Source organism: Silurus meridionalis, chromosome 5 (genome assembly GCF_014805685.1).
Source record: "Silurus meridionalis isolate SWU-2019-XX chromosome 5, ASM1480568v1, whole genome shotgun sequence".
Taxonomy (NCBI): domain Eukaryota; kingdom Metazoa; phylum Chordata; class Actinopteri; order Siluriformes; family Siluridae; genus Silurus; species Silurus meridionalis.
The window spans coordinates 11449734-11477399 of NC_060888.1; the positions used below are offsets into that span (position 1 = coordinate 11449734).

Sequence of the window (27666 nt, forward strand, 5' to 3'; positions counted from 1 at the left end):
GATTAGTAAATAATTGCACTGTTTTTATTTACTATTAAAGTTATATATACATTTTTTGGAATTGGGCGACAATAATAAACATCCACAGAATAATCTGTTCATCATTAATTCGTTTTAATGAAGTTAATTCAACCATAAGATGAGCAAAAAGTCCACATTTACACCCAGGGTAATTGGGCTTGGAGGATCTCAAAGGCCCTTTTCAGGTGTGTTGGACTACTGATCAGATGACAGAGTTCAAACCCCAATACTACAAACCCACTAATTGGCCTTTGAACAAGGTCTTCAACTGAACAAATTAGTTATACAAATTAGGTCAATGTGAAGGCACCTGCCATAAAATGTAAATAAACAAAAAAGTAACGAATACTAAATGTAATGTGAATGAACTTGCACAAAGATTGTAATTTAGTTTTGTGCAAATAAATCCATCCTAGCTGCTATAAAACATCAGAAATAAGTATTAAACCATGATCCACTTAAGAATGTGGCTAAAAAATCTACAAAGTTTTGTACACTGTTGTGTTCCTAAATGAGGTGGTCAGTTTCTTTGTCAGTCAGTTTAAAAGATCAGAATCCTGCCTTGGTTTTTGCACAAGAGATTAAATGGACTGTGGAAACCATACAGAGCTAAACAAGTAGAAAAAAGTAGGAAAAAAATGGCATGTATGTATAATATATATATATATATATATATATATATATATATATATATATATATAAATCAATCATTTACTCCATCTCTACTTTTTGATGGTTTCATATCCTGGATCAACAACACCCACAGACACAGATTTGTGTGAGCCACACAAATCTTTTTTTTTTTTTTTTTTTTTACAGACCAGAAGGAACACTACAGTGCTACATTGAAGATTTCGAAGTTGAATTCTCAACCACCCCAAAAAAAAAATTATATATATATATATATATATATATATATATATATATATATATATATATATATATATATATATATATATATATATACATATAAAAAGATATGACTTTTCTTTATGAGATCAGATTTCAACATCACTCTCCTTGTCATTGTCATGGTCACCATCATAGAATTCATTTGATGCCTCAGGTCTGTTGATCAAATAAAAAAATAAGTTGAAAGAAGTCTTCACTGTTCATATATTCATTGATATATAGTTTGTACAATAAACAGAGTGCAAAATACGTTTGTAATACACACATACATAATTAAAAAATATATATATATTTTTTTAAGCTGAATGTATGAAGCCAACTGATCACAGGTCCTAATACAGTAAAAATAAAATGGCTAAATAAATGTAATTACTGATTTTATGAATATTCCAAATTTAGCTTGTGGATGCAGGGCTGTGGTTTCACACCCTTTTGTGACTGGAGAGCAGAACCAAGTAAAAATGCAGGATTTGTTTAAAAACTACATGTATTCCCTGACTTATGATGGAGATGCATTACAATGCAGCATTGTAACTTGAAAATACCGCAAGTCAAGACATGGCCTAGCCTACCCAGGGATCTTAAAGAATGGTGATCAGTATGGAGTAGTATACTGTGATTAGTTAATAATTGAACAAATTGAAAAAAATAAATTTTTAGCAAAACAGCAATTTCCACTATCATAATGTAAAACCTTTACAGTACATATGTTTATGGCATTGGGGCGTGCATGATCGCCGGTTCACAAGTGGTGAGCAGAGCTGGACGCACTGGCTTCAAGGTGAAGCAACAGCCAGATGGCATCAGCCTAAACAGAGCTGAATCACAAGCTGAATCTCAGTACCCCCACACTCACTCATCCTTCATACCTGAACAATTACAGACTATTTGCACTCATATCACATGTACTGAAGGTACTGGAGAAGCTGGATTTATTCCAACTTAGATCTTAGATGAGCTCAATATTAAACTCCCTGCAGGTAACAACCACTGGTAGGCATGGACGATGCGGTAATCTATTTGCTGCTGACAGTCCACATGGATTGCAGCGATACCACAGTAATAGGGCAAACAAATCTAGATTTTTCGAGGCTGGGTAGCTGCCTGCCTGACTGCTTTTCCTGTCGTCATCCCTTTTCACCTGTACACCACTGTGTTCCACTACAAACCACTGTAACCAACTACTCTGACGGTGACTCTGTGGTGGACAGGTTCATCAAGGATGGAAAAAAAAGAATACGAGTGCTACTCATCAATGTGACCATGGACACAAATAAAAAAGCAAGTTATTTACCAACAGTGAACACACCGTAAACAATTTATCAGCGTGCCTATTGATTACTATATACACCGATTAAACATAACATTATGACTACCTGCTTAATATTGTGTTGGTCCCCGTTTTGCTGCCAAAACAGTCCTGACCCGTCGAGCACAAACAGCATCAACTTCTTCAGCAATTTGAGCTACAGAAGCTTGTCTGTTGGATCGGACCACACGGGCCAGCCTTCGCTCCTAATGTGCATTAATGAGCCTTGGCCACCCATGACCTTGTCACCAGTTCAACACTGTTCCTTCTTCGGACCAATTTTGATAGATGCTGACCACTGCAGAACAGAAATATCCCACAAGAGCTGTCCTTTTGGAGTTTTTTGCATGTTTGTTGCATTTTTCCTGCTACACATTAATATTTAGGACCAAATGCTAACTTGCTGCCTAAATTATAGCACCAGTAACAGGTGCCATGATGAAGAGATAATCAGTGTTATTCACTTCACCAGTCATAATGTTATAATGTCATAATGTTATGTCTCATCTCTATACTAGAGACTATTCCTTTAAATAAACTCATCCTGCATGTTACATTTTTGCATTGGGTTACATCAGTGCAATAATCCTTCTACTGATCACATCTACACCATTACAAATCCATAGTTCCAAGCCTACTGCTTTCCACCATTTGCACCATACATCAGTGTAGATTCAAAGGCTGTTTTTGGTTATAGTGATGAAACTCAACTGTAGGCAAACCCAGATTAAAGACACCAGATTAACTGAGAAATGTGCAAAGAATATTAGTCATTGATGTCAGTGGGTATACTCATGCCTCTCTTGCTTACACTGTCACAATGTACATTATTTTAAATATAGAATAAAAGCATACTTATTACTTTGTCCTCAGCCTCTGCTAAGTTATATGTGCACTTCTGCTATGCCTCTGACAGACTTTTTATGTGGGTAACTGCTATAATAAGACTGCTGATATCAAACACTTTCAGGCAAAACTTCATTTATCCTTTTATTTTTCCATTTATCCATAATCAGTGCATAATCTATAAACTTTATAAATTATGATCCAACAAAACTGTTACACCCTAAAGTCACACCAATTCTGTTTCCTTCAGGCTGAATCACAAAGATACCATATCATCAGACACAATTCCACCCATCGAGAAACACATGGTCAGTTTTGTACTCTAGGCCCTGTGTTTTTCAGTGAGAGGAATAGTATTATCCCCTGCCCTAGCAATCACAGGAACACCTGACAATAACTAACTAATAGGTTAAAGAACCAAAGAACCAAACTGGGGGAAAAGACAGTTATTAATTAGTTCAATTACAGGTAATATATAGAGATTGTTAGATGAGAAAGAGAAATGACCTGGAATAGTTCTCTTCTGAACCTCTCTCATCAGGATCACCATCATCTGTGCGCTCATAACTCAGCAGATCTGAAGGAACGTCATGGATCTGAACACTTGGTGCATGGTTCAACATTTTTAAGTTCTCAAAGACAGTCTGCCGAATTTGTTCCAAGTACTGTTTAAAAAAAAAAAAAAAAAAGCATTAAATGATAACATTAATTCAGTACTAACAACTATAATAAAATAGTAATATCATATTAGATATCATCATAATATTTGAATTATATCCTACCTGCCTGGAGTTCTGGTTCTCAATTCTAGTGCTAACATCTGGATGAAGTGTAAAATCAGGAGCAAAATACTCAAAGTACTCTGTATTAATTAAAAAACAAGTGTGGTAAGGTGCAGTTAGAAAATACTTACTGAAGTAAATAAAGGCATGGACTGGAAAGAAAATCTCAAATCTATAGTGTATTACAGATCAACTGCAATTAATTCCCCATGGGATTAAATGACCAAAAAACAGTCAGTTTTTACATTTAAAGAGATAAATGGAAAATATTTAAACCTTTAAAAATACTGACTAAGCCAGCTGTTTAATTGTGCATACCTACAGCTAGATGTATCAAACAATTTATAATACGAGTCCAACAGTTGATGTCAGCCACTTTTAAGTTATTTTATACAATCAATACACAGAGAAATATTGTGTTATTTACTTTTAAGACTATCTGCTCCTATACAGTATCTCACATAAAATGTGGGTAGTTGCCAAGTCCCAACTTAATTAACATAAATGTCAGGGAAAATCTGAAATTCTGATCTACTTGGAATTTGGCACATAATAAAATTACCCATCGAACACCACCATTCATTGCTATCCAAAGCTCTATAAATAAACTGATAAAGTTGGGCAGATTCACAAGTACAAATTAAACCATGAAATCCACATCAGTAAATGTGATGAGTGAATGCTAATGAGAAGGACAATTTAAGTACAGTAATCTTAATGTACTGCATTAATCAGTATAAAGTCTTCTGTCAGGTTAACATATAAAAATTTGACAGTGCATAGTAATGATTATTGATGCAATCAGATGGACATTTAGAGATTGTTCGTAAAACCCCTTTGGGGATATTGCAGGTATCTACAGTGCAACCTTGGTATTACACACAAATACATCATACTAAACATTTAGTAAAGTAATGGTAAAATGGCACCTAAAGTATACTTACCACTATAAGGTAGTTCATCACTAATAGATTCTTCAACTAGCAAAGACGTTTCATATGTCCTTTAGTTAAACAGAGATGATAAGTTATTAAAAACGACAAATACTGGAACAAGAACATTAATAGAATGGGTTCCATTTTACTCCTCCTAGTCATTGTCAGGGGTGGTGAAAATCGTTTAGATACCTTCTTGTGCACAAAAATGGCAAGACGTGCAACAAAATAAATGGCTGTATATATACAAAACAGCCATAACATTAAATCCTCTTGCCTATGAATGTGTAAGTCCCACATGTGCAGCCAAAACAGCTCTCACCTATCAAGGAATAAACTACGCAAGACTTCTGAAGGTGTGCTTCGGTATCTGGCACCAAGATGTTAGCAGCATATCTTTTAAGTCCTGTAAGTTATGAGGTGAGGCAACCATGGATTGGACGTTTGTCCAGCACATCCCATAGATTCTCAAATGTTCTGAGATCTTTGGGATTTGGAGGCCACTTAAACATCTTGATCTCTTTCTTCAGGAATGGTTTGAGGAACATGACGGGTGCATTATTCTGCTTAACGAGGCCAAAGACATTAGATAATACTGTATACCCCTAATGACAACCATTTCTGCAACAATTTTGTAGCCAAGCTAGTTGTTTTCCAAAATACACAGCTTCAACTGTATTATAGTGTCACTATACTACAAAATAATGTCGTCAATTTCTAAATTCTAGAGAAGTCAACAAAATAACCATCTGAGCCTACTGCCTCGGCGTTGACAATGTGTGGTCAGACTCCAGTTAAATGTCATGTCCATGTCCAGTTAAATGGCATTCTGGCTGGCAGATTTAGACCCTCATTGCTCATGCAATCCCTAAGGTCAGGTACTTGGCAGGTCTTTTATTAAAATAGTCTGCCACCCTCATTAGGAATAGGCTTTGTCTTACTCAAAAAAAAATAAAAATAAAAATAAAAAATAAAAAATATCACAAGAAGCCTGTGCTACTGCCATATTTGTGAATCCAAAAAATTCTCCAGGTTCTATTGGGTTATCACCACCCCTTCCAGTAGACATGTACACTTTGTAACACCACAATAGTGTTTTTTATTTATAGAAAGAACTCTTAAAAAATGTGTACAAAAATTTGCAATGAAAATCAACATCTACATCATCTACAGCAAATACATTTTTTTAAAATAAAGAATTTTAAAAAGAATTATACAATTATATACAAAAAAATACAATAATACAAAGTCAATAGATAAGTAAAATCAGTTCCTTCCATGTTTACAAAAATGTAACTACACAAATCAAAACTAGCCAAAAGTACCAAAAGCAGAAACACAAGCTCTGGTTGAAAAGAAAATGCTTCTCTGTGCAAAATTAAGTAGGAGTCTCTATGTAAACCACAAGATTTTGTGCTTCTCAGAATCTAATAATGAAGAACTTAAGGTAAAGACTGCTATGCACTAACTGCTTTTTTTTTTTTTTTTTTTTTTTTTTTGCAGTTCTGCATTACTGTTTTCTTTGTATCTACTGTACTGTTCATTTTAAATATGGGTTTAATTTTTTAATTTAATTTTTATTTTTTATTTTTTTATATATAAATTTGGCTAAACTTTTGAATAATATACAAATTTGCTTTATGTCATATGTTGCTTATTTAAAGCTACTCATCAGCAAAATGGGAAGTGGGCACATAAATATTGTTGTATGAACACATACAATTTGTTACCCACCAACATCTAGCCACGTTGCGCACAGTGTATCCTCCTCCACCTAGAACAAGTAGAGGGATCTTGAAACCTTTCACAAACTCCACACAATCCCTGATGGAAAAATACAATTATCTTTTATTATAGAAAACCAAGTTTATGCAAAAAATAAATAAATTTACATGTGTGCTGTAAAAAACACATTTTGTCCTATTTATTGCAACAGACAGTTGAAAGTGTTTTAGGTGATCTCATTTAGCTTCCCTGTGCAGAATTTGTCATCATGATTACATGCAAGAAGTATACAGAAAAATGTATTTAAATGTAAAAAAAATATTAATTTACAAGAGGAAATACAGTCTCACTTATCAGCATTATCCACATCAGTTTCTATCCCCTCACGAGGCAACAGTCTTAATACTTGTGGTATACATACAGTTGAAACCAGATATTTACAAACACTTCAGAAAAAAACTAACTTTTATTTCTTTACTGTCATACATTAGATCAGAGTAAACTTTTTCTGTTTTAAATCAATAAATATTAACATTTTTTGCATTTGTTAAATGTCAGAATCGAGCGAGGGAGAATTTTTATTATCACTTTCATCAAAGTCAGAAGTAAACTTACACTAAGTTTATCGTGCCTTTAAACAAACAAAAAAAACTCCAGATGATTCCATTCTGAGCTTATGAAGCCTCTAATAGGTTAATTGATTCCATTTGAGTTAATTGGTGGCACACCTGTGGATGCATATAAAGGTACACCTCAAACACAGAGCCTCTTTCTTTGACATCATGGGAAAATCAAGAGAAATCCACCAAGACATCAGAAAAAGAATTGTTGACTTCCACAAGTATGGTTCATCCTTAAGTGCAATTTCCAGATGCCTGAAGGTCCCACATTCATCCGTTCAGACAATAATACGTAGTATAAAAAACATGCGAATGTACAACCATCATACCGCTCAGGAAGGAGACGGATTCTGAGTCCCAGAGAGGAACGTTTTTTTGTTGCGAAATGTGCAAATCAACCCCAGGACAACAGCAAAAGATCTTGTGAAGATGCTGACTTAAACTGGTAAGACAGTGTCATTATCCACAGTAAAACGAATACTGTACCGCCATGAGCTGAAAGGTTACTCTGGGAGGAAAAAGCCATTACTTCAAAACCACCATAAAAAAGCCAGACTACAGTTTGCAACTGCACATAAGGGAAAAAATCTTAATTTCTGGAGACATGTCCTGTGGTCTGACAAAACAAAAATTAAACTGTTCGGCCATAATGATAAACGGTATTTTTGGAAGAAAAAGGGCGAAGCCTCGAAACCTCAGAACACCATCCCAACTGTCAAGTGTTGTGGAGCTGCTTTGCTGCAGAAGGGACTGGTGCACTTTACAAAATAGATTGCATCATGATAAAAGAAAATTATGTGGATATATTAAAGCAACATCTGAAGACATCAGCCAGGAAGTTAAAGCTTGGGTGCAAATGGGTCTTCCAAATGGACAATGACCCCAAGCATACCTCCAAATTAGTAACAAAGTGGCTTAAGGACAACAAAGTCAAGGTATTGGAGTGGCCATCACAAAGCCCTGATCTTAATCCCATAGAAAATTTGTGGGCGGCACTGAAAAGGCGAGTGCGAGCAAGAAGGCCTACAAACCTGACCCAGTTACACCAGTTCTGTCAAGAGAAGTAGGCCAAAATTCCAGCAAACTATTGTAGAAAGCTTGTGGAAGAATACCCAAAACATTTGGCCCAAGTGAAACAGTTTCAGGGCAATTTTACCAAATACTAAGGAAGTGTACGTATACTTCTGACTTTGATGAAAGTGATAATAAAAATACTTAAAAATTCTCCCTCGCTCGATTCTGTCATTTAACAAATGCAAAAAATATGTTCATATTTATTGATTTAAAACAGAAAAAGTTTACTCTGATTTAATGTATGACAGTAAAGAAATAAAAGTTTTTGTGATTTTTTTTCTGAAGTGTATGTAAATATCTGGTTTCAACTGTACACAAACCTCCTCCTTGTCTCTTCATTCAAATAATTTCAGTTATATTATCTGTAATCTATAGAAAATGTAATAGCCTAGTTACAGTTTGCAATCTAATTACAACTGCTTTGAACAGCCGTAAGTCATTATGGCATTTGTCTTTTTTGTTTTTTGCATAAGAATTCGCTACTTGTCAGAAGAATGTCAACAAGATTTATCTCTACAGTCAATGTCAAACTTTATAAAATGTATGGTATCAAATTCTTCTTACCCATGACCTCGTATACTGAGATTAAAGCACCCGAGTCGGTCACAGCCCAGCGAGTCCGCGCCACACTACAAACAACGTAATGAGTATTTAAGAACTGCCAAGAAAAGAATGTTTAAACTATAATTAAACATCTTAAAATCAGGGATTTTTTTTTACCTGAAGCACAATACAGGTTGGCTGATAGAAGTCCACCACTTGCTTGATCACTGGCTGAAACAACTGTCTATAACCTGGTAGCATGCAAAGACATGAAAAGACTTAGTGATTAAAACATGATGGATTTAAACCAAAATTGGTATTATTATTATTATTATTATTATTATTGACTATTGGTATTTCCATTGAAAGGATAACATTGTTTTCATGTTATCCGAGCTAAATTTAAGAAGAATTTGTTCTTGTTGTGTTCGTATTATTCATAACTCAGTTATCTAGTTATCTGGATGAATTTCTCTTAAATGTCTATGATAGTTTGTCAGCAATCTCTTCTTTGGTGGTTAATGGAGAGGTTTGTTGTATTTGTTTTCCGCCTTCCTTGGCCCTCATCTTTTGTATCAAATCTCATATTTTCTTTGTTGCTGTTCATGAGATTAGATTCGAAACATATAGAGTGGTGTGAAAAAAGTGTTGTCATGATTTCTTTTTTTTTTTTGCATGTTGGTCAGACTTTAATGTTTAAAACTAATTTAAATATTAGTAAAATATAACAGGTGAACACAACATGCAGTTTTTAAATGAAGTTTTTTTTTATTGAGGGAAAACAAAATCAAAAAAGTGTTTGCCCCCTAAACCTAATAACTGGTTGAAAGACGTTTGGTCCACTCATCTATGCAGAATTGTTGTAATTCAGCCACATTTGAGGGTTTTTGAGCATTAACCACCCTTTTAAGGTCATGCAACAGCATCTCAGTAGGATTCAGGTCGGGTCTTTGACTAGTAGGCCACTCCAAAGTCTTCATTTCTTTTTTCTTCAGCCATTCAGAGGTGGACTTGCTGGTGTGTTTTGGATCACTGTCCTGCTGCAGAACCCAGGTTTGTTTCAGCTTGAGATCACAAACAGATGGCCGGACATTCTCCTTCAGGATTTTTTTGGTAAACAGCTGAATTCATGGTTCCATTTATCACAGCATGTCTTCCAGGTCCTGAAGCAGCAAAACAGCCCCAGACCATCACACTACCAGTACCATATTTTACTGTTGGAATGATGTTCTTTTCCTTTGTTTCTGCATTTAGGAGAGAAGCTACAACTACAAAAAGTTAAATTTTCTGCCATTTCAATGTCTTTTTTTTTATTATTATTTATTTTTTTGGTAGTTGCGCTTTTGCACTTTTATCTTTTTTCTTTCGTTTATCTTTTTTTGAAAATGAAAATGCTGACTGGTTTATTAGTGGATCAAGCATATGCCTAGCATCATAGGGTCAATAAACAAACATTTTTTAAAAATAAAACATTAATATGGAAATTAATTTTAAAAGCTGAATAAATGTAATGAATTGTTAAAGCAAAATAGTAGGGCTGCAACTAACGATTATTTTATAACTATACTATATAAAATATGAATATACAGAGTATTTATGTATAAAACTTAAATACTTACTTAAAAAATGCAAAAGCCACATAGAGTTTAACTATCTGTAATTTAGACATTTTAGAGCTTAAAATTGTGAGTGTGAAAGGTGAAGCAATTTGTGTAAATCAACATTTTACTTTGCAGACTTGTATTGTATTTGTTGTATTTTGCAGATGTCAAGTTGACAACCATGTATGCTTACAAAAATCTTTATAAAACATTATTTTGAAAATTTTTGTTTTAAAAAAAAAAATACAGACATTGTGTTTAGCTGTGAAGATATAAGCATCTAAAATATATAATAAAATTTACAATCATTGAATAAATTAAATATACAAACACTGAAAATTAACATTTGAAAGTAGTAAAAAAAAAAGTTAATCCTGTGGCAAACCCGTAACTTGAGCAGCCCAACTAATCCATAACGGCATTCGTTGACAACGAATTTGATTATCGATTATTATCAATTTTTTGATTAAATGTTGCAGCCCTACAAAATAGTAACCGCCCAAATTCTTACTTAAATATTCTTTTCATGTGAAATTGAAATGAAAATGAAAACCTGCAGGCAAGCAGAATTAAAAATGAGAACATATTTGTGTTGCTTTTAATCATCTGACATACTGATGTATCAGAAACATCATCAGTGAGGTACCCTTATTTCTTAAATCAAGAACATCACTCACTCTGGTCATCGATCCCATCACGGAGAGGCACATTCAGGCAATAGTAGCGACCACTCTCAGCACCAACTTCATACATGTCTCCTGGAAGAAATTTCATGAGAATTAATAAATGATTATTGTTTTTAATCAAATAAAAAAATAAATGCGAAAATTGTATTAATAAATCTAAAAAAAAAAACAGATGTATGTGACCATAATTCAATTTTACACTTGCCTGTTCCTGGAAAAAAATAGTTTCCATATTTATGGAAGGACACAGTCATGACTCGATCTGTAAGATAAAAAGCTTCCTGCACTCCATCACCATGATGAATGTCAATGTCAATGTATAGCACACGTGGGTGGTACCTGTTGGTGTAGCAGAAGTAAGAAAACATATAACATGTAATTCTAAAAAGGATTTACAGCACAATATTTGTAACTCATTTTTTTGAAGCAACATACTTAGAAACCAAACTGTGCACTTACTTAAGCAGTTCAAGTATGCTAATGACAATGTCATTCACATAACAAAATCCAGAAGCCTGAAACAAAAAAATATTTATCAAGAAATGTTTTATTAACTGATCTTGAACTGATTAAATACAATTATAAAAAAAATTGTTGATTTATAAACAACTAGCAGAGTGAATATGCACAACCTGCAGTCAATAAAGAACCATCTATAATATTTGTATATATATATATATATATATATATATATATATATATATATATATATATATATATATATATATATATATATATATATATATATATATACATACATACATACATACATACATACATACATACATACATACATATATATATATATATGAACAATATTCAAATTAAATCTCTGCCACACTATGAACATGAAAAATCAATAAAAAAAAATAGCCAACACAAATAAATAAATAGAACAATTTTACTACTAAAAGACCTGTCGGTACAGAAACTCAAAATACTTTGAAAAACAAAAAAACAGAAAACAGTTTGCTCCTATTTACATCCAGCACATTTTTGGTAGCACATAAACTGATACTATCAACTTGCATTGCAACAGATTAGCAAGTTGGTTTAGAAGAAAACGTAAGGATAATCTCCTTCCTGCCCCAAGATGTGCATCAAGCTAAAGAAAACAAAACAAAACAAAAAATGTTATGGCAAACATCTGGTGCAAAAGTAGTCAGTACTATTTTTTTACACCGTGACCACACTTCCACTTTTTGTTTTTGTTGGCGCACAAGAACCATGATCACATAAGCAATCAACTAGAGAAAACTGTATAATACCTCTATCTCCTAACACTTCTACCTCAGAGAACTTTTTTCAGTCAGGCATTTTATTAATTCGATTAAAACACAGAAAAAAAAAAAGAACTCCCCATCTGAAACATACAATTTTGCATTTATTTAATTCCAAAATGCAAGCCATACACAACTTTTTCTCTGCAACATCTAGGGAAAGAAACCTTGAGAGTAACCAGACTCTAAGGGAAACCAGTCTTCATCTGTGTGATGAATTAAGAGTTTTGCACAACTGCAAAACCTACCTTGTATACCAGGATGTCTCTTTGCCCTTGTGACCAAAGAAACCCTGGAGAGAAGAGCACAGGTTTCAGAATAAAAAACCAGAATAGCCAAAGTATCTCTTTGACAACCTTGCTCAGAGTCTGGGTACCTTCATCAACCTTTTGTTTGGCCCTGAATTTTTATTTGATTTGCCTTGATATTAATTATGCCAATGTGAAAGACCATGTAAGCCTCATGAGGCCAATGAAAAAACTATCAAAAAGTGTACATGAACAAAATCCTATCAAAAAAAAAACAAGGTATAAATTTAAATTCTGCCATCAGCAGCATTTTCAAAAGCCCCAAACAAATGATCACTGTAGACCAAGAATCACATTTCCTTTAAATTGTACTTTGGCTAATGTCCTATCCTATGGCTGCTTAAGGGTATCACAAATGTCCATAGGACAAATGTACTGCCATGTACCCTCTTTGTGAGAGCATGCCATTAGACCTCTAACAGGGATCAGAAACAGAACAGAAACACATTCACCATCCTCGTACACCACATCTAGTGGGACTACTAATCACCATGCTGTCCAACTGCAAGGTGGACATTTTCACCTCATGTCAATTTAGAAACCACCATTATGCTCTGCTTGAATTAAGGACCAAAGTGTGAAAGAATAATCAGCATATAATTCCAAATATACAAGCTCATCAATAAAAGCAAGGTGGAGTTAGTGTCGTGGCTTAGGATTGCATAGATGCCTCTGGAACTGGTTCACCAATCTTATTGGTGATTTAACTGCAATTGGTGAGAGCAGCTGAATTCAGAAGTCTACAAAAACACTGTCTAGCAATTTACAGAGAAATTAATTCAATTAAATTGAGAGAAGCTTCATCATGCAGCAAAACAGTGAGCCACAATACACTGCCAACACAACAAAGAAGGGGGACCCAACTGACATTAGCCCCAAAACAAGCATTACAAAAAGCATTCAAAAGCATTACAATTGGAGTATGCAGCAGAATAGTTATGTGAATGGCTTGATGTACTTCTTGTAAGCAAGGGATGCTTTAAGATTTACTTGAAGACAAAAAAATTATTCTTTTTTACAAAAGAATGTTGGGGGTCTGCAATCAAAGGTGCCATTTTCTAAATAGTTTAAAACATCAACATATGGTAAATATAAAGAAATAAGTGCTAAAATTCTACTAAATCCTGGTCTCATTATTCATTTGATCAAAATCCCAAATGTCTTCAACATATTGCAGACATTAATTAATTACCATGGCCATTCCAATTTTTGAGACAATCTTATCTATCTTCACGATAAATGTGCTAATCAGTGTTAAGTTCAGCGGAGAATAGGAGTATGTAAAAATTGTTGACCTCATGAGTAAAGATAACTAGCCGAATTAATATTCTTTGCCCATTTTGTCAAAACTAATTGTTTTTCTTAAATTTGCTAAATTAGAAATCTTTCTTAGTCTTACATTTTATAAATTATTTTATTAATATAATTAATATCAAATATTTCCTATTTCCAATTTCAATGGTATTTGACATTTAAAAACAAACATTCAGAACAGCACTTCAGAAAACAGTTATCGAATAGATATTTATCGAGTTATCGAATAGAAAAGATATTGAATGATTCCACAATGAAAAAGTCTAAGATTTACCAACTAAGTATAGCAGTTTTATGATTATACAGTATCTATTATTATTGTAACTATTAAAGAATATTAAAGCAGTAAAGCACAAGTAAATATATTTAATATTTTATAATAAATTAAATGTAACATTTATATAGCAATCATGATACATCATAATATCTCAAATGCTGGCTGTGAAAATTTATCAGAGTCAATATTTATCAGTCACCTTAACATTCTAACTGAAACACTTTGAAATATTTTGTATTTGTGTAGCATGCTTATATGCATAAACACTACCAGTTTCAAATCTGATGTCAATACATAAAAACTATTGCTGGGATGTGTGCTTCCTTCCTCTTTGATATCAAAACATCAAAAATGTAAAAAAAATATGATATCAAAAAATAATCTGTCATATAATCACTTTTTTCACATTTTAACTTCCTGCAAAACTCCATACATCAACAACATGCACCATCTTTCAGCAAAACAGACATTTAACCACCTTCCATGTTTGAAAAAGTCACACTATTGCCAGTTTATGAATGTCACTGAGACTCTGCCATTTCTGGGTTATGGACAAACGGTGCTAGAGGGTGTGCACATTATTAAAGCCTCATAACCGGTTTTCTTTAGGATACATAGATGTGTAAATGCTCTTACTTTCACTATTAAACATATTATTAAACATTTTTTTTTTTAAACCTTCACCAAATGTTTGAGATCTCCCATCACAATCATTTAGAATAAGGAATATACCAGTGCTATCGAGAAAGAAAAATTAAATGCACACCAGACCACCAGAACAAGACCACATGACGTTTTTTTTAACTGCACCAGAATCCAATCTTTATGCTCCGTAGAAATTGTAAGTTTTTTTTTTTTATTATTATTATTAGCCTCACTGATAGTGGCTTTCTGAAGGCAACACATTTGTTTAGTCCTTATCCTTTCTCTCTTCACATTGTGTGTATGGAAACGCTCTTACTTTCACTATTTCACTTTTATAGCAGTGAGTTCTACTCTTGGTTTTTACAATCTAATTTCACAAAAAGTGATTTTTTCCCATATTTCCTTAAAGATGGTGGTTCATCACTAAAACCTCCGGGGTTTTTAATAACACAGGACAGTTCTTAACCCAATTTTAGTAGTTTTAGCAATCTCTCATTGTTTTCTTTGCTTGAATCATTTGCCCTTTCTGAAAGAGACATCTTTTCCACAATCATCGAATATGGCTTCTATTTATGGCATTGAGACCCCTTTTTTCAGAACGACTTACAGTAATCACAATTCTACCACTGAGCAATTGAGGGTTAAGGGCCTTTCTCATGGGCCCAGCAGTGGCAGATTGTGGTGCTGAGACATGGTTGTTTAAGAAAACAAAAGCTACTCAGTGCATTAGTTAGGGTTAAATAACTTGTTGCCAGCTGAAACATATTAATCACTGCAGTAAAAATCGAGTGAAAGGGATTTACTCATGTACTTAGTTAAATCCAGGTTTTGGTTACTAAATTAGGGCCCGAGCACCGAGGAACAGGCCAGAATGGCCTGCACCAAAAGGCCCCATTGTTTTTGTTAGAATTATAATTTATTTATTTATTTTTTACAAACATTGGCCAATTGGGGTGCCTTAACATGCTCGAAAACTCTTGAAATTTGGCAAACACGTCAGAGTCGTGCACGACTAGGGTCAGGCAAAGGCTGATATACAGGCGTGGCAGGGGGGCTCTGTAGCGCCCCATGTAATGCAAAAACAAACATTGGAGCACAGTTCGAGCACAAACATTGGAGCACAGTCTTCATGTCCACCTTGAACCAGTCTGTCGTTCCTACTGCATTATTAATTCATTTTGGATGTAACTGATTTCATTTATTTGGAATGTTGTTTTTGTTGCAGTTTGAATGCATTATTTTATTTATTAATATATTCATATTTAAATTATTAAGTATATTTTCATGATTCATTTTGTTATTTTTTGTAATAAGGTTTAGTACTACTTTACACGGAGTGTTTTTTTTTATCCAGTATCCGTTTCAAAAACTCAGTTGAATAATCGTTTATCAGCAAGTAAGATCCAAACCATCGATCACTATTGTTAAAAATTCACTCTGATTTTTATATTCTAATTTGCACAGGTAGGAAGTTAAACTATAGTACTTATTATGTATAGCTTTTTTTTACTACGTTCGATGTGTATCAAACTGTCATTCCATTCCATTAAATATAACTCTTTAATGGATTGTAAATGTGATGTGTAGATTTCTGCACTAACTTCTTATCGTGTGATTAACGCAGTTTGCATTTCAGTTTGACCATTTAAATAAATATAACAGGCAAAATTAAAAACTTGAACGCAACACATTTATTCCCAACGTTTTTTCTTTACTCGGATATAAAAAAATAAACTCCACCGAAAAAAAACATTTTAAGCACTAAACTAAGGCTGCAACAACTAATCGATAAAATCAATAATAATCGATAATGAAATTCACTGTCAACAAATAATATTATAGATTAGTTTTGGCTACTCAAATTATGGGTTTGCGTTACATAAGATAACAGTAAGATAACACAGCCACTTGCGAAATGGCACGGAGTACAGGTCAACAGGCAGCAGGAAAAAGTGTGCAACCCAAGTCATGGGAGCTTTTTATATTAAACACAACAAAGAAAACTGCAAGTATGCTTAAGCATGTGAAAAGAAAATACACTGGTGTCGCGGATGAAGGCGAAATATCAGCACGGTGAGCAAGAACTGTATAATCCTCATCATGTGAAAATGCTATAGTTTAATTAAGTGCTATTGCATACACTGTTTGTTTGCCTTACAATGTCAAACTTAGAAATAGTTACACAAAAACATAAAAAAAAAAAAAAAAACCAATCAGAACAGATAAAAATGTGCCATTAAGTTGTGATTAATCGAGTTAACTCATGACAATCATGTGATTAATCATGATTTAATATTTTAATCGATGGACAACCCTAGTTATTACCAATGTCTGGTTGAAAACACATGTGAATTGGTGCATTGGAACCGTGTTTAAAAAAAAAAAATAAATAAAAAATAAAAACACGTTCTTGTATTGAATGCATGTTTGTGTTTGCTCTCTATGCCATCAAATTTGTTTGCGTGGTATGAACAGCAATGGATAAACAGCATATCAAAAACATATTCAAAATCAATTCCTCTTTGGAGTAGGAAGAAACATTGGCAGTTAGATGTAATCATTCTTAGCCAGTTAATGTAAAGATCGACCAGTAGCAAAGGCTGGTATGAAATTTGTCGCATGGCCTCGTTATCCTGAAGATGCCTACCAAATGTGTGTCAATAGAGAAACAACCTCATTCCCTGTTTGGCAGCTTCACTGTCTGATTTTCTGACCCATTATGAGCCAACCATTCAGAGTATTCAAAGTTCTTTTGATACCTTTCATGAGCCATACTCTAAAGAGGATAACCAAATTTTATGACAAGTAAAATTGAGTAGCACAATTTCTTTTTACCTTTTTTCCACAGAAAATGAAGTCATTTGATGCACTAAACTTGTTTCGACCCGAGCAATCCAGGGGATGCCTGGCTTTCAAATTCTGGACACTCAGGTCAATAGTTATTACCCTAATCCATATTAGGACCAGATTTGACCAAAGAGAGTAACTACAACATTGACAAAACTTGAACTAAATTTGTTTTAAATGTTCCTTAAACCCTTCCAATCAATATGGCAAATTTCACTTTTTTTTTACAGTTCTATTGGCTTTTACAGACACCAGAAAAAGAGGAAGAGCATAGGCAACATGAAGGTAACCTACGCACCTTTAGTACTGTCCCTTAACAATTAGCTAGCTGTTTGCTAGATCAATCTATTTATCTAATACCAGAAAAGCACTTTGTGTTTTATATGACAGGAAAACACTCATATTTTGGTATGGTTGGCAGAGAGAATAATGCATTTTGGTTGGTGCATGTGAATGTGAACATAATCAGAAATAAAGCAGGACCATTGTTTGTTTTCAGCTGCACTGTTGAATCACTCAGCAAAACAAAACCAAATGACAAAGTGCACAAAGTCATATTTGGGTACATTACCTCAAACTTTTTCGCATGATGTAATCCTCCAGCCCAGTTGATAGCAATGTCACAAATCTAGAAATAATTTAGTTGAATGTTATCAAACAGGATCACTGCATGCAGCATACAGCACGCAACAAATAAATCATTGCGAGTGATATCACACCTTATGGTTCAACTGAGTTGCTCCTTGTAATGAGGCACCAGTGTATCTGGAACAAAACTCAAACAATCCTGGAAAGACAGGACTACAAGCCAGACAACAAATGTTATACATGCAGACACAACAAATGAAATATGAATACAACACACTTTACATAAGAATGTAAATGCAACTTATTTGAAGGAAATTAATGCAAATAGACCAAAACAGCATGCATCTAAATACATTGCAACAATCAGACCCACCAATCATCTCCGACATTGAAGGTGTTAAGGCTCTTTGTGAAACCCTGCATGTTATTTGGGCTGACCTTCTGCAAAAAATCTATGTAGTCTTCTGAATGAAAACGACACATGTCATGCTGTGAAGCCTTGTACGGTTTGAAAACCTGTTAAAAATATTACAGTAATATTAATATATGTACTTCTTGAGTTTGATGTATATTTGCAGTTCGATGTTTACAGTATATTAGAATAATACTAAAATGGTACAAATACATCTACTATACCATCATCTTCTTGTACAGGCCATAATGCAAGACAAGACTGTGAGTTAGGGACAATCTATGGGGCTTCATTGGGTGTCCAGCACCTAGTATAAGAAGGAAATAATAAACAGGAAGTTCCATGTAATAACCCCGTAGTTACATAATAAACGCAGTCAGGTCCTTAGATATCTGAATATCGCCTAGAACAGCATAGCGACGCAGATTTTCATCTTTCATCCAAATCAAGGCAGCGGAATCGGAATTATAAAACATTATATGAACAGTTAAACTAAATAGGCATGAATAAGTACGTTAAATATACGGATTATGAAATTTATTAGATTAAAAATATTAGAAATGTTACATGTTAGCAATAGAGCTTATGCTACTCGGTCTGGCAATAATTCAGTTTCCTGGCGCCTTGTATCAAACAATAACGGTTTTGAGAGTGCAGCCACAAAAGCAAGCGCTTACCATAATGAAAATTTCCAACATCTGGATCATAGAAATATGCCGTTCGGTTAGTCATTTTACCATTCAAATCAAATGCGTGCAAAATCTACAAGCGATATCGGTATATTATGGAGAGAAAGTTCCGGTTGTCGCAGCATTAAATCGTCATCGCGAATATATACGTCATCAGTGTTGGACGGAGGGTAGCTGTTGTGATTTCGCTGCTGTCTAAAATCGCTCCCATCTCCTTTGTAGTGCACTATGTCTGGTGTCGACCATTTTGAAGTGTCCGAACTCTGAGTGAACAAGTTAATTAATTAAATCTGTTCACTAGTTTCGTACCTACAATGTACTCGGATTTCGAGTGGGTTTTTTTCTTTTTTGCTTCAAAACATGCAAATCACTGCCAGGGGAATAAATACAAAACTATAGATACTGTTAGATTTTTATCATGCCCAAACGAAATTTAATTCTGGGAGAGGTTTTCCATACGAACTGCCATGCCCATGTTGCCTTTCTGATATCAGGGAAGAATCACACAGCACCAACATAATCCCTATTTTGAAAAAGCCCAGCGGAGGATGTACTTACTGCACAAATTAAGGAAGTATAATCTGTCACAGGACCTGTTGAGGCAGTTCTATATAGCAGTCATTGAATCTGTCTTGTGCACATCCATTACCATCTGGTTTGGAGCAGCAATATAACAGGACAGAAACAGACTGCAGCAAACAGTTAAGACAGCAGAAAAAATCATTGGTGTTTTCCTGCCCACTCTCCAGGACATGTACCATACAAGAAACAAAAACAAATAGGCAGGAACCCTTTCCACCCTGGACACAGCCTCTTTCAACTCCTTCCTTCTGGCACTTTAATACAATAATGTTTTTAGGGCCCGAGCACCGAGGAGCAGGCCAGAATGGCCTGCACCAGAGGTGCGAAGCCCTATTGTTTTCCTTAGAATTTATTATTTTTAGGGCCCGAGCACCTATGGTGCGTAGGACCCTATTGTAATTGTGTCGTTTTTTATTAGGGCCCGAGCACCAAAGGTGCGAGGACCCTATTGTAATTGTGTAATTTTTTTCTTATTAGGCCCGAGCACCTATGGTGCGAGGACCCTATTGTAATTGTGTCGCTTTTTTTTCTTATTAGGCCCGAGCACCTGGTGCGTGGGACCCTATTGTAATTGTGTCATTTTTTTTCTTATTAGGCCCGAGCACCTATGGTGCGTAGGACCCTATTGTAATTGTGTCGCTTTTTTTTCTTATTAGGGCCCGAGCACCTATGGTGCGTAGGACCCTATTGTAATTGTGTTGCTTTTTTTACTTATTATTAGGCCCGAGCACCTATGGTGCGTGGGACCCTATTGTAATTGTGTCGCTTTTTTTTCTTATTAGAGCCCGAGCACCTATGGTGCGAGGACCCTATTGTAATTGTGTAATTTTTTTCTTATTATTAGGGCCCGAGCACCGAGGAGCAGGCCAGAATGGCCTGCACCAGAGGTGCGAAGCCCTATTGTTTTCCTTAGAATTTATTTATTAGGGCCCGAGCACCGAGGAGCAGGCCAGAATGGCCTGCACCAGAGGTGCGGCCCTATTGTTTTCCATAGAATTTATAATTAGGGCCCGAGCACCGAGGAGCAGGCCAGAATGGCCTGCACCAGAGGTGCGAAGCCCTATTGGTTTCTTAGAATTTATTAGGCCCGAGCACCGAGGAGCAGGCCAGAATGGCCTGCACCAGAGGTGCAAGCCCTATTGGTTTCCTTAGAATTTATTATTTATTTATTTTTTTTTTTTATTTTTTACACACATTGGTCATTAGAGGTCCCTTAACATACTCGAAAACTCTTGAAATTTGGCACACACGTCAGAGTCCTTTGTCACTAGGGCCTTAGAAAGGCTGGTATACAGGCGTGGCAGGGGGGCTCTGTAGCGCCCCCTGTAATTAAAAAACAAACATTCGTGCACAGATCGGGCAATTATGTTCGCACATGTACGAGAGTTGGTAGGCCTATAGACCTCATTGAGCCGAACAACTTTCGCCCTCTAAACTATGAGCTACGCCCAACAGGAAGTCAGCCATTTTGGTTTGTTTTATAAGTGCATGCAGTGAACTTTTAAATACTCCTCCTAGGGAATTCATGCGATTGACATCAAACGTGGCGAACATGATGGCGAGACATTGGACTTGCTAAATTGCGAAGGGATTTTTGATATCTCGAACGCTGCTGCCGTGGCGAGGCGACAAATTTATGGCGAATTCGGAGAAGAGGAAGTGTTTAATATCTAAAGCAAAAAATGTCTTATTCGGACGACACGCGGTGTGTATGTTCGGCCAAGGATTCCGATCGCATCGATCTGCCTATTGTGAATCTCGGACATAGCGCCACCAACAGGCGCCAGGAAGTGTGTCAGTCACAAAAGGTGGATTTTTTGACAGTTGCATGTGGTGAACTTTTAAATACTCCTTCCAGGATATTCAACATGATGCCGAGACATTGTAGATGATAAATTGCGAAGGGATTTTTGATATCTCGAACGCTGCTGCCGTGGCGAGGCGACAAATTTATGGCGAATTCGGAGAAGAGGAAGTGTTTAATATCTAAAGCAAAAAATGTCTTATTCGGACGACACGCGTGTGTATGTTCGCCAAGGATTCCGATCGCATCGATCTGCCTATTGTGAATTCGGACATAGCGCCACCAACAGGCGCCAGGAAGTGTGTCAGTCACAAAGGTGGATTTTTGACAGTTGCATGTGGTGAACTTTTAAATACTCCTTCCAGGATATTTATGCGATTGACACCAAACGTGGTCAACATGATGCCGAGACATTGTAGATGATAAATTGCGAAGGGATTTTTGATATCTTGAACACCGTTCCCATGGCAACGCCTCAAACTTTACTTTTATTTCAGGCATATTTAAGCATTTGGCATGCACTTTGTGTGCCTTAACATGCTCGAAAACACCGGAGATTTGGCACAGACGTCAAAGTCGTCTGCCATTAGGACCGTTCGAAGGCTGGAACATAGGCGTGGCAATAGGGCTCTGTAGCGCCCCCTGTAATGCAAAAACAAATATCGGTGCACAGATGGGGCAAACATGTACACACATGTAAGAGAGTTGGTATGCATATAGATCTCATCGACCCGAACAACTTTCACAATTAAACCTATTAGCTCCGCCCAACAGGAAGTCGGACATTTTGGATGGTTTCATAAGTGCATGTGGTGAACTTTTAAATACTCCTTCCAGGATATTTATGCGATTGACACCAAACTTAAGCAACATGATGCCGAGACATTGCACTTGCTAAATTGTGAAGGGATTTTTTTATATTTTGAACGGTGCTGCCATGGCGAGGCGACAAATTTATGGCGAATTCAGAGAAACAGGAAGTGTCTAATATCTAAAGCAAAAAATGTCTTATTCGGATGACACGCAGTGTGTATGTCCGGCCAAGGATTCCGATCGCATCAATGTGCCTATTGTGAATCTTGGACATAGCGCCACCAACAGGCGCCAGGAAGTGTGTCAGTCACAAAAGGTGGATTTTTTGACAGTTGCATGTGGTTAACTTTTAAATACTCCTCCTAGAATATTCATGCGATTGACACCAAACTTAAGCAACATGATGCCGAGACATTGTAGATGATAATTTGCAAAGTGATTTTTGATATCTCGAACGCTGTTCTCATGGCAACGCGTCAAACTTACATTTTATTTCAGGCATATTTAAGGCTTTTGTCGTGCTTAGATTAACTTGAAATTTGACACATACATCACATTTGTCGGCTGTTAAGTGTGTCCAATAAGGTCGGACAAGGGTGTGTCTCTTAAGTGGCCCACTAGCGCCCCTGTTTGTCTAAAATGTGGGATTTCTTTTACTTACAGTCCCCAAATGGGTCAGTAACAACATAAAATAGTCCACTGATATTTACCCACTTGATGCACTTGCACACCCTGCATTGTTTTCTGGGGGGCACCGTATAGCGATACACAAATGTGCGAGGGCCCGCCATCGCTGCTTGCAGCTATATTTAGGGCCCGAGCACCGAGGAGCAGGCCAGAATGGCCTGCACCAGAGGTGCGAAGCCCTATTGTTTTCCTTAGAATTTATTTTTTATTTTTTATTTTTTATTTTTTTTATTTTTTACACACATTGGTCATTAGAGGTCCCTTAACATACTCGAAAACTCTTGAAATTTGGCACACACATCAGAGTCCTTTGTCACTAGGGCCTTAGAAAGGCTGGTATACAGGCGTGGCAGGGGGGCTCTGTAGCGCCCCCTGTAATTAAAAAACAAACATTCGTGCACAGATCGGGCAATTATGTACGCACATGTACGAGAGTTGGTAGGCATATAGATCTCATCGAGCCGAACAACTTTCGCCCTCTAAACTATGAGCTACGCCCAACAGGAAGTCAGCCATTTTGGTTTGTTTTATAAGTGCATGTGGTGAACTTTTAAATACTCCTCCTAGGTAATTCATGCGATTGACATCAAACGTGGCGAACATGATGCCGAGACATTGGACTTGCTAAATTGCGAAGGGATTTTTGATATCTCGAACGCTGCTGCCGTGGCGAGGCGACAAATTTATGGCGAATTCGGAGAACAGGAAGTGTTTAATATCTAAAGCAAAAAATGTCTTATTCAGATGACACGCTGTGTATATGTTCTGCCAAGGATTCCGTTCGCATCGATGTGCCTATTGTGAATCTCGGACATAGCGCCACCAACAGGCGCCAGGAAGTGTGTCAGTCACAAAAGGTGGATTTTTTGACAGTTGCATGTGGTGAACTTTTAAATACTCCTCCCAGGATATTTATGCGATTGACACCAAACGTGGTCAACATGATGCTGAGACATTGTAGATAATAAATTGCGAAGGGATTTTTGATATCTTGAACACCGTTCCCATGGCAACGCCTCAAACTTTACTTTCATTTTCAGGCGTATTTAAGCACTTGGCATGCACTTTGTGTGCCTTAGCATGCTCGAAAACACCGGAGATTTGGCACAAACGTCAAAGTCGTCTGCCATTAGGACCGGTTAAAGGCTGGAACATAGGCGTGGCAATAGGGCTCTGTAGCGCCCCCTGTAATATAAAAACAAATATTGGTGCACAGATCAGGCAAACATGTACGCACATGAACGAGAGTTGGTAGGCATATAGATCTCATCGACCCAAACAACTTTCACAATCAAACCTATTAGCTCCGCCCAACAGTAAGTCGGCCATTTTGGATGGTTTTATAAGTGCATGTGGTGAACTTTTAAATACTTCTCCTAGGGAATTCATGCGATTGACATCAAACATGGTAAACATGATGCCGAGACATTGCACTTGCTAAATTGTGTAGGGCTTTTTTTATATTTTGAACGGTGCTGCCATGTCGAGGCGACAAATTTATGGCGAATTCAGAGAAACAGGAAGTGTCTAATATCTAAAGCAAAAAATGTCTTATTCGGATGACACGAGTGTGTATGTTCGGCCAAGGATTCCGATCGCATCGATGTGCCTATTGTGAATCTTGGACATAGCGCCACCAACAGGCGCCAGGAAGTGTGTCAGTCACAAAAGGTGGATTTTTTGACAGTTGCATGTGGTGAACTTTTAAATACTCCTCCTAGGATATTCATGCGATGGCGAGACATTTTAGATGATAATTTGCAAAGTGATTTTTGATATCTCGAACGCTGTTCTCATGGCAACGCGTCAAACTTACATTTTATTTCAGGCATATTTAAGGCTTTTGGCATGCTTAAATTAACTTGAAATTTGACACATACATCACATTTGTCGGCTGTTAAGTGTGTCCAAAAATTGTCGGACAAGGTGTGTCTCTTAAGTGGCCCACTAGCGCCCCGTTTGTCTAAAATGTGGGGTTTCTTTTACTTACAGTCCCCAAATGGGTCAGTAACAACATAAAATAGTCCACTGATATTTACCCACTTGATGCACTTGCACACCGTGCATTGTTTTCTGGGGGGCACCGTATAGCGATACACAAATGTGCGAGGGCCCGCCATCGCTGCTTGCAGCTATATTGGCAATTGTTTTTGCTTGAATTATACGTTTCTTTTTTTTTTTTTTACACATACATGCTCGAAAACTCTTGAAATTTGGCAAACACGTCAGAGTCGTGCACGACTAGGGACAGGCAAAGGCTGATATACAGGCGTGGCAGGGGGGCTCTGTAGCGCCCCCTGTAATTAAAAAACAAACATTCGTGCACAGTTCGGGCAATTATTTACGCACATGCACGAGAGTTGGCAGGCATATAGATCTCATCGAGCTGAACAACTTTCGCCCTCAAAAATATGAGCTCCGCCCAACAGGAAGTCGGCTATTTGGGTTTGTTTTATAAGTGCATGCAGTGAACTTTTAAATACTCCTCCTAGGGAATTCATGCGATTGACATCAAACGTGGGGAACATGATGCCGAGACATTGGACTTGCTAAATTGCGAAGGGATTTTTGATATCTCGAACGCTGCTGCCGTGGCGAGGCGGCAAATTTATGGCGAATTCGGAGAAAAGGAAGTGTTTAATATCTAAAGCAAAAATGTCTTATTCGGATGACACGCAGTGTGTATGTTCGCCAAGGATTCTGATCGCATCGATGTGCCTATTGTGAATCTCGGACATAGCGCCACCAACAGGCGCCAGGAAGTGTGTCAGTCACAAAAGGTGGATTTTTTGACAGTTGCATGTGGTGAACTTTTAAATACTCCTTCCAGGATATTTATGCGATTGACACCAAACGTAATCAACATGATGCCGAGACATTGTAGATGATAAATTGTGAAGGGATTTTTGATATCTCGAACACCGTTCCCATGGCAACGTCAAACTTTACTTTTATTTCAGGCATATTTAAGCATTTGGCATGCACTTTGTGTGCCTTAACATGCTCGAAAACACCGAGATTTGGCACAGACGTCAAAATCGTCTGCCATTAGGACCGGTCAAGGCTGGAACATAGTCGTGGCAATAGGGCTCTGTAGCGCCCCTGTAATGTAAAACAAATATTGGTGCACAGATCGGGCAAACATGTACGCACATGTACGAGAGTTGGTAGGCATATAGATCTCATCGACCGAACAACTTTCCCAATCAAACCTATTAGCTCTGCCCAACAGGAAGTCGGCCATTTTGGATGGTTTCAAAAGTGCATGTGGTGAACTTTTAAATACTCCTCCTAGGGAATTTATGCGATTGACATCAAAGTGGTGAACATGATGCGAGACATTGCACTTGCTAAATTGTGAAGGGATTTTGATATCTCGAACGGTGCTGCCATGTCGAGGCGACAAATTTATGGCGAATTCAGAGAAACAGGAAGTGTCTAATATCTAAAGCAAAAAATGTCTTATTCGGATGACACGAGTGTGTATGTTCGCCAAGGATTCCGATCGCATCGATGTGCCTATTGTGAATCTTGGACATAGCGCCACCAACAGGCGCCAGGAAGTGTGTCAGTCACAAAAGGTGGATTTTTTGACAGTTGCATGTGGTGAACTTTTAAATACTCCTCCTAGGATATTCATGCGATGGCGAGACATTTTAGATGATAATTTGCAAAGTGATTTTTGATATCTCGAACGCTGTTCTCATGGCAACGCGTCAAACTTACATTTTATTTCAGGCATATTTAAGGCTTTTGGCATGCTTAAATTAACTTGAAATTTGACACATACATCACATTTGTCGGCTGTTAAGTGTGTCCAAAAATTGTCGGACAAGGGTGTGTCTCTTAAGTGGCCCACTAGCGCCCCCGCTTGTCTAAAATGTGGGTTTCTTTTACTTACAGTCCCCAAATGGGTCAGTAACAACATAAAATAGTCCACTGATATTTACCCACTTGATGCACTTGCACACCGTGCATTGTTTTCTGGGGGGCACCGTATAGCGATACACAAATGTGCGAGGGCCCGCCATCGCTGCTTGCAGCTATATTGGCAATTGTTTTTGCTTGAATTATACGTTTCTCTTTTTTTTTTTTACACATACATGCTCGAAAACTCTTGAAATTTGGCAAACACGTCAGAGTCGTGCACGACTAGGGACAGGCAAAGGCTGATATACAGGCGTGGCAGGGGCTCTGTAGCGCCCCTGTAATTAAAAACAAACATTCGTGCACAGATCGGGCAATTATTTACGCACATGCACGAGAGTTGGCAGGCATATAGATCTCATCGAGCTGAACAACTTTCGCCTCAAAATATGAGCTCCGCCCAACAGGAAGTCAGCCATTTTGGTTTGTTTTATAAGTG

General features: G+C 36.7%; 1 protein-coding gene across 2 annotated transcripts; it reads right to left on the reverse strand.

The window, feature by feature from the left end:
* Positions 1 to 955: 955 nt before the first annotated feature.
* On the reverse strand, positions 956 to 19564 carry hdac3 (histone deacetylase 3). Of its 2 annotated transcripts, XM_046849553.1 has the most exons (15): positions 19403 to 19564; positions 18950 to 19032; positions 18687 to 18829; positions 18445 to 18526; positions 18297 to 18353; positions 11514 to 11569; positions 11260 to 11393; positions 11046 to 11126; positions 8945 to 9018; positions 8789 to 8853; positions 6540 to 6629; positions 4815 to 4873; positions 3871 to 3950; positions 3596 to 3753; positions 956 to 1089 (listed from the first exon to the last, which is right to left on the reverse strand). In XM_046849553.1, the coding sequence occupies exons 1-15, from the start codon at positions 19455 to 19457 to the stop codon at positions 1020 to 1022; spliced, it is 1287 nt and encodes a 428-aa protein (XP_046705509.1). In that variant the 5' UTR covers positions 19458 to 19564; the 3' UTR covers positions 956 to 1019. The 2 variants fall into 2 exon arrangements, with proteins under 2 accessions (XP_046705509.1, XP_046705510.1); XM_046849554.1 differs by lacking the exons at positions 18687 to 18829; positions 18950 to 19032; positions 19403 to 19564 and adding an exon at positions 12583 to 12626 and having other exon boundaries at positions 18445 to 18513.
* Positions 19565 to 27666: the final 8102 nt, after the last annotated feature.

What these genes read in the sequence shown, in the direction of transcription:
- hdac3 (XM_046849553.1), bottom strand. Translation starts at nt 19,457, where the DNA reads ATGACTAACCGAACGGCATATTTCTATGATCCAGATGTTGGAAATTTT. An exon ending in ATCATGCGAAAAAGTTTGAG is followed by an intron (nt 11,570 to 18,296) that starts GTAATGTACCCA and finishes TTTTTGTTTCAG; the next exon opens with GCTTCTGGATTTTGTTATGT. An exon ending in CGCAACGTGGCTAGATGTTG is followed by an intron (nt 4,874 to 6,539) that starts GTGGGTAACAAA and finishes GTTTAACTAAAG; the next exon opens with GACATATGAAACGTCTTTGC.